Genomic DNA, 12,343 nt, shown 5'->3' on the forward strand with positions numbered 1-12,343 from the left:
AGTCGATCGCAAGTTCGTTGCGACAGCCAATCTCAAGCTTGCATTTCGCAAGCTTGGAAATCAACGCTTCAGATTGGCTGTCGCAACAAACTTGCGATCGGCTTGCAACTAATGTAGAACCGGCATAGATAAGTCCTATGCGACTGTCGAGAACACCTCTCTCTCTCTCTCTCTCTCTCTCAAGATAGAAAGAGACGCAATGGGCCCAGTTAAGCCCAAGACACAATGCGAGGGAATAGCGATAGCGATAAAAGTTTCAACTTATCAGAAATTGAATACATCGGAATACACATTTTTGATAAGTTGAAACTTATCACTATCGCTATTCCCTGGCATTGTGTCTTGGGCTTTAAACTACCAACTTCTAGCTTCAAGCTACAAACAGAATACTTGGTCTATGTATGTCGTTGATTACAGCTACTATATTACTATTGTAGAACTGGCTTTATCGACTCTCCGGCTCGTACCCGCCTTTCCATATTGGACAAGTTCTTAAAGGACGTTCCTAATATCTCTCTACTTTTGCCACGTTGTTATAAGTGACTCTCGTAGTGGAAGTGCCGTCCGTTATGCTCTTTGATATTCTGGATCTGTAAAAAATGTTCATGCATTTGCTAAAGTTGCATTAGAATATCTAGGGAAATTTATGGATATATACGATATTTCGAATCAATTACGAAGAGACTGGTCACATGACCTGTTGGCATCTCTTTTCTGTACATACGTGGGGGTCACGTGACGGTCTTATTCTGCGTATCTAATTCGCGCAGGCAGCACTTTTACGTAAGAAAATGTGGGGAGTTTGCGGGAAGTCTAGTGTAATATATAGAAATCTGTGAGTGCAACCGTGCAGCCGGAGTCGCCGCCATTTTGTTTATTTTCGCGAGACAGAGAGAGATCCGTGAACGACGATCGCGACGTACGAGATCGGCTCGCGCGTATTCGTTCGTGTTGTTCGAAATAAACGTCCAGCCTGACGAGCTGGAAGGTGGGAAATAGTAAAAAAGAAAGGAAAGGATCTGTTGCAAGAACAACGATACAGGTAGGTTCGCTCGCCGAAGACGAAAGTCACAGCAAGTCGATCGAGAAATAGAGTGTGTGTGTGTGAGTCCGATCGCGGGATCCCGTGGTGGCGACGGACAAGCAGATACGAGAAAGAGGGAGAGAAAGAGAGGGAGCGAAAGAACGCGAAGTGAATAACGGCGCGCGCGCGCGCGCGCTCGATATCGCCAACGTCGTTTGCGATCGTCGTCCTCGTCGTACACAAAACCGTTGGCGTAGTCAATCGGTGATCGCGCGCGTCGTTCGCTGAGCGCCGGTAAAGCGCGCAGCGGAAACACAGTTTCACGGATCGGGACCTTTGCGCGCGCGCACGGCAGGGAGGAAGGGGGGGAGGTCGGTGCGCGAGGCGCCGCGCCGGAACGAGAGGCGAGACGGCCGTCGTCGTTGCCCGCCGCCGCCACCACCGCCACCACCACCATCGTCATCACCACCGTCGTTGCGACTAACACCATTAGCATCACCAATACCACACCACTATCGTCGTTAGCTTAGACACGAATAGTGGTGAGCAGTGGCAGCAGTCGTACAACTACCACCACAAACATCGTCACAATCCGTTGCCACCGTCACGAAGATTGCCGCGATCCACACACACCGATCGCAGTCGTGGCGACATTCGGAGGTGCGTGAAGGGAATAGAGTACGTGTACAACCAGTATAACGGGTAGTACGGGTACTCGAGTCGCGTACTTAGCTATTTAATAATACGGAGGGTGGAATATATGCTGTGGGCGTCCCCCGTACGAGTGGGGGCACTTGATGGCCGCAGAAATTGGGCGAACTGCGAGCAAACATCTATCGTCGGAGTGTGGTAAAGCGACGTCGCTGTCGAGTGGCGACGTGAGCTTCGATAGTAGCCGGGTAATCATAGGAACGGAACAGCGGCAGCAGTCGCAACAATCGCATTATCAGCAACGTCAATTGTCGCCGTCGTCGCAGCAGCAGCAGCAACAACAGGATCGGACTTCACCTGCTACTACGGTACAGATCAGAAAGGCGCTCGGTAAAACGACTCCTCCTCCTTCTCCTCCTTCTTACCGGAATCGCGTACCGTTTGCGACCGCGCAGCTAGCAGCGGAGAACAATCAGCAACAGCAGCAGGCGCTGATCAACCCAACCAACGTAACCTCGACGGCGGAGGCCGTCAACGAGGTACCCGGCGCCATCAAAACGACCATCAACATCGGCTTCGCGATGAACCACGTAAACGATCAGGAGAATCTCAAGCAGCTTAGCCTCGCACCCATTCAGGTTAACGAGGTCGAAGAGATGGACACACAGGAGGGTGAGTGCACCTCTCGGTCTATCTTTTCGTATCTGTCCATTTATCTTTTCATCTATATCCTACCACCTTTCTACCTATTTTGCTACATGTATAATATACATATGTAGCTAGGTATATAATCTGTGTATATATATATCTATCTCTCTCTTTCTCACCTTCCTTTGCTGGAAACGTAAGTGCAAGAGCTTTCAATAAGGAAGAGGAAGGAAGGAGGAAGGAAGGGAGGGAGAGGGTGAGGGAAGGGGGCAGAGAAAGAGAGAGCAAGGGAGTGTGTGTATGCGTGCGCGCGCGTACTCGTGTGCGTGTGTGTGAGCGCGCGTACTCGTGTGCGTGTGTGTGAGCGAGAGAGAGAGAGAGAGAGAAGGAGAGGGGTTGAGAGGGAGAGCGACTCTTCTATGTCGGAGCTCTTCGCCAACTTTCTTCGAATTTTCTTTTATTTTTTTTTTTCGCCCGATCGTAAGATCGTAAGCGCATGTTTGTGGAATCGTTTTTATATTTAGAGGAAAGACATGGTGCAAGCTTTTTCGTGCATCTGCAGATTATTATACAGAAGGACCTAGCAAGCAATTTATTTATCTCGCGCGTTGCTTCTGCTAGCACGGTGACTTGATATTGGACGTTCGTGATTGGCTTCCTATGATGTTAATTAGCGCCACTAGCGCTCGTCAAACTTTTGTTCCATTTGGATTTGTATATATAAGAATAATTTGTAATATTTATACTATTGACATTGAATATTAGAAAATAATGATCAGTACGTATTTATATACATAAATGAGATGGTACGTGTCAGTTTTTCATAAACATTTTTTTTACAATTACTAAAGAAGGTCGAGGAAATCTTATAAATTATAGTCTTAATATAGTTGAACCGTGGCTGGTGTTAACAATGTTACGCGAATCATATAATATTATATTATTGTGTTATACAGTACTCTTGAGGTTTTTTTTTCATATTTTATTCAATGTGAGAAGTAAGATATGTTGTTTTTTACACATGTAATATATATATATATACATATATAATATGACATATTACCTACAATAACTATAAATCTTAAAAGTAACTCTCATTGATGGAAAATTAAATATATCTGATTATAGATAGATAATATAGAAGGAGGTATTACGTCATAGTTTTATTATCAGAAATTTTCGTGGATATATAAATGTAATCACCACTGATAAAGCTTTTTGTACTACGTATGGCTACTGAACAGTCAATATTTGATCAACCTTTTCCACAGTATATGTAAAAATTGATGATAAACTGATGTGATTCTGTATTTTTTTATATAATATTAAATTTACAGTGAAAGAAACAGTATACTTAGTGCTGTTGTAAAGTGTGAATATTAATTTATAATGTTCAGTTGGTGGCCAATTCGTTTATTTTCCCTTTGTTTTCTTCCAACCCTACTGTAATCAATATTACATTTGCCATCAAAACATTCCACATGAAGTGTCATTCCATACATTGTAATTTTTATGTTTTTTTAGAAAAGATCTTTCAGAATTGCTATGTTTCTCTAGGTAAATCAACTATTTCATATCGATTACTCCATAATGTTAAGTACTACTGCAGTTATTTGTGTTAAAATATTTATATTATTAGTATATAATTTGATATATAAAAGTATGGCATACATATACAAGTTTATATGGTAAAATTAACTTATACAATGAAATATAGGGTTAAATTTTTTATTTTTATTATTTTGTATTTTAAATCTTTTTTCATTGTAAAATATTTATTAGGTTTAGTCTACTGTTAAAAAGATAAATATTAACTTTTATAGAAACCCCAAATGATGGTGGGGGAGACGGAACTGACAACCGTCCTATAAATGGTGAACCAGAATTAGCTTGTATAGTTCAAGATCAAGAAATGGAGGAAGGTATGATGAATCTAATGTTTCATATTATTTTATTTGTTTAAATTATTTTGGAGATATAATTTAGAGATAATCTTGCAATATATATATACATGTGTATATATGTGTATGTGTATAACATTTTTATAATGTATGTGTGTTTTGTCTAATAAATATAAACAAAATTTATGCTCTTTAAATAACTTTAATTTTACTTTTGTCTATTTGACATTAACACTTTTATATATTTATTGTGTTTAATATATTTCATAAATTCTATATATTTCTTTTGTATATATTAGATGAGGCCCGATCAGAAGCTACTTTTCGATATACTGTTGAGAATATATCTAAGATGAAAGATTCACAATTGTCTCCTGCATGTTATGTTCGTAATTTACCATGGAAAATAATGGTGATGCCACGATCAAGTCAAACACAAGAGAGACAACCACAAAGATCTCTTGGATTTTTCCTTCAGTGTAATGGAGAGAGCGAATCCACGTCTTGGAGTTGTTACGCTGTTGCTGAGCTACGTCTTCTTTCTTGCAAAGAAGGACAAGAACCATTTAGCAGAAGTAAATGAAATTCCCTCTTCTTTAATACATTTATGTATTGATCGGCATTAATTCTGATTTAAGATTGAAATCAATACATTGCTTTGCAATATAATGTATTATATTTTCATAGAAATTCAACACCTCTTCTACAGTAAAGAGAATGACTGGGGCTTTAGTCATTTTATGACATGGCAAGATGTTCTAGATCCTGATAGAGGTTTCATAAAAGACGATTCAATCACTCTTGAGGTTTGTAATATATTTCTTTATTAATTTGTTTTAAATAGTACTAATTTCTTTCAATATTTCTCATTCTGTTTAGATTTGTTTTTTACTTCAGTTATATTAAAACAATATAATTAATTATGATTCATTTGTAAGTTATTTTATTTATTGAGGATACTTAATTTAATGTAGATCGAAACATTTGAAGAAAATATTGCAATTTAATTTTATTATATTTTTGTTTTTTAAAAATATCAACTTCATGCCTTATTATCCTTTGTTAACTTTATTTTAAATTTTAGTTTTTTTGAACTATTTAGATTTAGATACTTATTGTTATAATGTAATTATTTTATAATGAAATTTATAGCAATGTTTACTATAATTTACTTATAATTACTTATAATTTTTAAATATATCTACAAATATCTATATATAAAGGTTCTTGAATAGTCAATGCAGCCATATTGAGTCGTAACGTTAGAAGCAAGAAATGACACGTTGATTTTTATTATGTGCCATTTGTAAATAAAGACATTTGTGAATAAAACAAAATGTTCAGATTGCTTTAAAATTATTGTAAAAATAGATGAAAGCTATCCTTATTTTGATAGTAAATAATCGTAAAAAATGTTTAATCAATGTGCATGCGTAGTCTATTTTCACGTGCCTTTTATTACTTTTTACGATTATTTACTGACTGTCAGGTGGAATTGGCATAATTTTTGTCTATTTTTACAAATGTTTTAAAGCGCAATTTCATTTTGTTTTATTCAAATTGTCTTTATTCACAATACAAATAGTATGTAATAAAAAATAGCGTGTTATTTCTTGCTTCTGACATTGACGTTGGTGACTGCTCAGGAATCTTGAAATATTTCTGTAACAAAATATATCATGTTAAACAGAATTTTGATAGAATTAATATATGTGTCAAATATATGAATAATACTTTCATGGAGAACTAGGAAGCCAAGTTTTCTTTCATAATTTTTTGTCTTAAAATATTTTTGTTAAAAATTTATAGAATTTTTAATTTATAAGACAACATATTATTTGGCTTTATAGGAGTTTTTCTTGAAATTGAATGACATTTATATATGAAAGACATGTTAATTAATATTAAAGAATACTAATAATTCCATAAGATTCATATTTCATATTTATGTTACATTTTTGTGTGATGTTTTATTTAATTTAGGTTCATGTAGTGGCTGACGCACCTCATGGAGTTAGTTGGGACAGTAAAAAACACACAGGATATGTAGGCTTGAAAAATCAGGGTGCTACATGTTATATGAATTCTTTATTGCAAACTCTTTATTTTACAAATCAAGTAAGTGAAGGTATTTTTATGATATATGATAAATCATCTTTCATTTTTTTTTATTAATTTATTCTTGTTCTCTTTAGTTGCGAAAGGCAGTATACAAAATGCCAACAGAGAGCGACGATTCGAGTAAGAGTGTTGCACTAGCCTTACAAAGGGTATTTCATGAATTACAGTTTTCCGACAAACCTGTCGGTACAAAGAAATTGACCAAAAGTTTTGGATGGGAAACGCTGGATTCTTTCATGCAGCATGATGTGCAGGAATTTTTACGAGTGGTAAATATGTTAAATTTTATTGCATAAATTTTTATATAATATACTTGAACTTTTAGTATGTAACATTTTATTGCATACATTTTTTGTATATGCACACGTATATACAGGACGTTCCATTTTATTTAAAACAGTCAATTTCTGAAAATTTCATATTTTTAGAGGAAAATACTTTATACAAAGATTGTAAAATTCGAAAGCGGTCATAAATGGGTACCATTAGTTTGATCTCGATTTTTCTAAAATCTCGTGATTTTTAAAAATTCGCTGTTTTTATAAAAATAGGACATCCTGCATATATGTGTACATATTAAACGTGTACATATACACACGCACATTTTATATAAGTATATACACAAACTAATCATGTGAAAATTTAGCTATTAGACAAGTTGGAGAGCAAAATGAAGGGAACGTGCGTGGAAGGTACAGTGCCAAAATTGTTTGAAGGAAAAATGGTCTCTTTTATCAAGTGTAAAAATATAGACTATAAATCCACAAGAGTTGAAACATTTTATGACATACAGTTAAATATAAAGGGCAAGAAAAACAGTAAGTATCAAAATTAACATTATAGCTTTATCTATGATATTTGAGTAACAAAGAATTAATAAATTTATTATATTTTTTAGTTTACGAGTCTTTTAGTGATTATGTGAGTACAGAAAGTCTCGACGGCGATAATAAATACGATGCAGGAGAACACGGATTACAAGAAGCGGAAAAAGGCGTCATCTTTTCATCATTTCCACCAGTTTTACATCTACATTTAATGCGTTTTCAATATGATCCAGTTACGGATTGTTCAGTCAAATTTAACGACAGGTAAGAAATTTAACTTGCTTATTTTAATTATAATGATCACATAATATGATTTTATTTTAAAAATTACAAAGGGGCCAATTCTGTTTAAAAATGTGTAATAAAAGAAATAATGTTTTATTATAGATTTTGACCTGGATATCATAAAATTATTAAAAACTTCGTAATGTTTAAGGAATATTTTGAAAATTGAATACGAATATAATTTATCCAAATTTCAATATTCTTGCTTAATTTTCAAGGTGTTCCCCAAACACCATGAGCTTTTTAATAACTTTGCCGTTTCCAGAAAGTCAATATCTACAAAAACTATTTTTTTTAGTTATACCTTTTTAGGCAAAAGTTTGCTCTAATTTCTTTGAGAATATTAGAAAAGGGTCATTTTTTTGCTCAAAACGATGTAAGTAAAAGAAAGTATTTTTTTTTTTTGTAGATTTTATTCTTTAGGATAAATTATAAAGTTATTAAAAAATTTGGGGGCATTTGGAGACCTCGAAAATTGAACAGAACCATTGAAATGTTTGTGCTCAATTTTCTTTTTTAGATGTTCCCACTCACAATCAGAATTTTTTATTAATATTATATTCAGATCTCAAAATTTATAAAAAATATTGCACCCTTTTGAGCAGAAGTCGGCTCTTTTCTTCTTTTTACAAAGATAAAAAATATAAATCTGAGATTTTATTTTTTGACATATGAATATATAGTTGTGTACATTTTATTTTTAAAGGTTTGAATTTTATGAGAAAATTAGTCTTGGAAAATACCTGCAGAACAAAGAAGCGACAAGTGCGGATTACACATTACACGCTGTTCTGGTTCATAGTGGCGATAATCATGGAGGACATTATGTTGTATTTATTAATCCCGCTGGCGATGGCAGGGTAAGCAAAAAATTTATATTCAAGTTTAATGTTAATATCTATTATATGAATTAAATATATATTCATAAATATTTTACTTAATATATTTTGATGTATACTTTTTTGATTTTTATACTATTGTATAATTATAATATATATAGACGAATGTATATAGATACAATAATTATCGTAAATCTATTTTTTTAATTGTAATTAAATTAGTTTGTCCTTATTCATATATTTTTTTGTATTTATTTCATACTAAAATTCGGAGAGTATGATTGTAATTACCCAGGATAATTGCATACTTTTTTTTTTTTTTTTTTTTTAAATAAGTAAATTTCAACAAAAATTGTATGATCTAAATGTTCTATTATGTTGCAACATCTTTCTGAAACTTTTCAATCTGTTCTGTGGCAGTGGTGTAAGTTCGACGACGATGTTGTCTCACGATGTACAAAGCAGGAAGCTATTGAACATAACTACGGTGGTCAAGACGAGGATATGTCTATGGCTGTGAAACATTGCACTAACGCTTATATGTTAGTTTACATAAGAAATTCAGAGCTGGAAAACGTTTTGCAAGAGGTCAAGGAAGAGGACATACCTCAAGAGGTCAGAAACGTCCTTCAAAGAGAATTTTCCCAGGAGTTGAGCGACCATGAACGTGACAAAGACGCGACTGACTCAATTAAAGACTCTCATACTGAGACGGCGACTCTTCGTCCGTACACTCAAAATCCTCGAAATCCAAATCTCTATATTCATGATTTTTAACCGATAAATGCCGATGAAGAAATAGGTGTAAGGAAGTGTAAATTGCTTACATTGCTTCTCGATTAAACTCTTCCTGAAGTTTCAATGTTATATTGAGCTACTTGGGCTTGTTCATAGCATAGAATGTCAGACTCGCACATTACACATTGTAATTATATATACATACAAGAAAAAAAGAATCGAGACAATTTTCTGTCCTCGTTGCGATATTTTGGCTACCACATATTGATAGTTTAATTTTTGAGATTGTATATGTGTGTACAAATTAGAAGATTTATTTAATGAAAATATTCTATTATTATACGTTTTTGAACCGTTGTTACTAACTTTGTTTTGAATTTTCTTAACAGAGATTTACATTGATACTCAGCTTTGAGCTGCTGTACCGGTAAATGTTAACATTATATATATATACATATATATATCATGTTTGTTTCTAAACACAGTACTGCATTCAAAATAATGTAATAGTTGGTACAAACTATTTAGGTCTGATTTTTTATTATAACTTTTGGTTTAGATTTAACTCTTAATTAATTCAATAATAATGTAAAAATTGTGTTTTTCTATTAATCACTAACCAATGATTTTGTAGCAATAATTTTAAAAGTTTATTACAAGACTATCGATTTAATGATCAATCACGGATAGAAAAATATAATTTTTATATTATCAGGTAAATCATCCAAATGATAAACCGGGCCTTGAACACTCATTTGAATTGATTTTTTGATAATTAAATTCGAGTAAGCTTTGAAGTAAGAATGAATCGGTTAATATTGGCCAAGATACAAAAAAATGATACATGATTGATCTATATGTATCAGGAGACGCGGTAGTGTCTCCGGCCATGTTTAAAAACTAAAAGACACCACATATTACTGTTATGGATGGACTTGTATAATTCATGCTATATAGAGATTTGTTTTATTTGACGAATACGTCTTTTTGACAGAGGATTTTTTTCAGTACGGGCGCTCGAGGCATATATAAGAATTATGTGATTTTTTTTTATTTATTCTTGTCTTAACTCATAATTTTATATCAATAACGCAAGAAATTAAAGAGAAAGATCCATGATTAATGTGCGTGTTGCATTTTTGTCATTTTTATCAGAAATATCTATCCACAGAATTGGATAAAGTCTGAACGTCAGGCTAATATCGTGATGAGCCTTAGGATTATTTTGGAAGTGTTTATTGTAAAACAAACATTGTATAATACTATATAACAAATTTAATCATTGTATTGTAGTATATTGAAAACGTGAATGAAAAATGACAAACATATCTCAAGAAAGGATTGGATATGTGTGAATAATTGTATAAGAGAATTAGGGAAAAAAGAACATTATTAGTGAGAATATACTAAGTATCGATTCGAACTAACAAGTTCTGTTAGCGTTTGCAATACATACAAGAAAGAGAAGTAATCGATAAGTAGTACTTTGTCAGAAACATCAGCTTCCTTGAAATGTCTTCTTTAGCGTGTTTGCTATTTAACTGGATTGTTTAGTGAGTGAGACAATGTGATTTATATTATTCACCCTCGCAGTTTTCATCAATTAATATTTAAAGTTGATACACAATGAGTAAAGTAAGAACTTCATGTTTCAACAGAAGATGCAATCACTTACGCAAGTCGTTGATTCATTAAATTCTCTCCATGTTAATAGTAATTATGATCATTGACAGATACTATCTATTTATTTGTTGTTATATATGAATAATTAGAGAGAAAGAGGGAGAGAAAATGAGAGAAAAAAAGAGATGAAAGAACGCTAAAATATCGATAGAATAAATACTTTATAATAGCTTTAATCGTGAGATACCTTTAAATGCTATATCACTATTTTATATATAAAAATAAAGAAAAAAAAAGAATAACGAATAAATTGTTGAATACTAAAAAATTTCACAGTCGGAAACCGCGTTAATTTTATTTATTTTTACCGCTATTCTTGTCTATCTTACACGATTCAAGTATTAGAAATATCCAAGGCATCTCCACACTACTATAGTTACACATTACATTGTTACAATTATTTGGCATGGGTGGTGGTTATAATATAAATTTTATTAAATATGTATTTTATATATATATATATGCATGGTTAAAATACCTTGTTGCGCGTTTTGCTAAGATTAATTATTTCTATATTCAAGCGATTATATCTATTTTGAATACTCTCGAGGTGGTAATGCAATATATAATTAAAAGATTATTTTAGGATTTATATATATATATATATATCTCTCGTATTTATCCACCACACATATTTGTATCACCAAATTATTATTAATACTGTATATTTACTTGTGTGCTTATATTTATTAGCCAGGAAGAGATAACTGGGAACCATCACTCACCGCCAAATAATTTTCATTGTGTAATTGTTTGACTTGGTAGTCGATATAGCGGCAGATGAACAAAATTAAAATTACAAAAATGGAAATTGTACCGTCATTCTTTTGATGTTTCGAATACGATTCCGTTCTCGAATCTCAAAAGCATGATACTGAGAGAAATAATCTTTTTCTAAAAAGAAAGAGAATTAAATCACATAAATTAAAAAGACAGTCGAGGAAAAATGATTAATGAGAACAAAATGAGTACACACGTGGATAATTTTAATTTTGTTGGTCTAGCTGGTGGAGAGGCTGCAAGAGGAGAAGAGGCTGGAACAAATAAGAAGAAAGGAAAGAACGGAAGCATACTTGTACATGACCGTCAATGTCCTTCTCGAGGATAGCTTTGACGGTCACCAAGGAAATGATCTCTACGACCCAGAGCACGCTTTATATCGTGTATTTCGCGTACGTAAGCAGGCCACTGTGCACGAGTTTCTCGAGCTACTGAGCGATAGTCTGGTAAGTAATTTTAATAAAATTATGCGCGTTCTCTCTCTCGGTATTTCCGAAATGCTATTACGAATGCTTTCCATCTGATGACACAAGTCGACACAAGTGTCGTTCTATCTTTATCACTCTCTGAATATCAAGAAAGATAGAACGACACTTGTCTCATCAGATTGAAAACATCCTATATTACTTAAAGGATTGATTTTGTATTTATATATATGCATCATGATTTATTTACAAAGTAAATCGATACTGATGTAATATTTAATGTAGTTTACATGTTATTGTGGGCAGTGATTTTTATTAGACTGTATTTTTATCGCATTAGGTAATAAAACCTGAGAAGATTACGTTGACATTTTCCATTTGAATGTGTAAAAACAAGAAATTATATATATATATATATATA

General features: G+C 33.2%; 1 protein-coding gene across 8 annotated transcripts in view; it reads left to right on the forward strand.

The window, feature by feature from the left end:
* The first annotated feature begins 878 nt into the window (after nt 1-878).
* Nucleotides 879-12,343, forward strand: part of Usp7 (Ubiquitin-specific protease 7) — a 17,809-nt gene continuing 6,344 nt past the window's right edge. For all 8 annotated transcript variants that reach the window (XR_001940662.1, XR_001940663.1, XR_001940664.1 and 5 more), the window contains exons 1-11: nt 879-2,347; nt 4,147-4,245; nt 4,524-4,799; nt 4,912-5,030; nt 6,208-6,342; nt 6,420-6,614; nt 6,992-7,163; nt 7,244-7,436; nt 8,164-8,317; nt 8,717-8,911; nt 11,722-11,943. Coding sequence is in view for 4 of the 8 variants with exons in the window: in XM_018537447.1 (XP_018392949.1) it covers nt 1,822-2,347; nt 4,147-4,245; nt 4,524-4,799; nt 4,912-5,030; nt 6,208-6,342; nt 6,420-6,614; nt 6,992-7,163; nt 7,244-7,436; nt 8,164-8,317; nt 8,717-8,911; nt 11,722-11,943 (2,286 nt within the window). In the remaining 4 variants the exon portion in view is untranslated. The remainder of the gene's footprint in view (nt 2,348-4,146; nt 4,246-4,523; nt 4,800-4,911; nt 5,031-6,207; nt 6,343-6,419; nt 6,615-6,991; nt 7,164-7,243; nt 7,437-8,163; nt 8,318-8,716; nt 8,912-11,721; nt 11,944-12,343) is intronic.

Source organism: Cyphomyrmex costatus, unplaced genomic scaffold (genome assembly GCF_001594065.2).
Source record: "Cyphomyrmex costatus isolate MS0001 unplaced genomic scaffold, Ccosl1.0 scaffold172, whole genome shotgun sequence".
In the NCBI taxonomy this organism is placed as follows: Eukaryota; Metazoa; Arthropoda; class Insecta; order Hymenoptera; family Formicidae; genus Cyphomyrmex; species Cyphomyrmex costatus.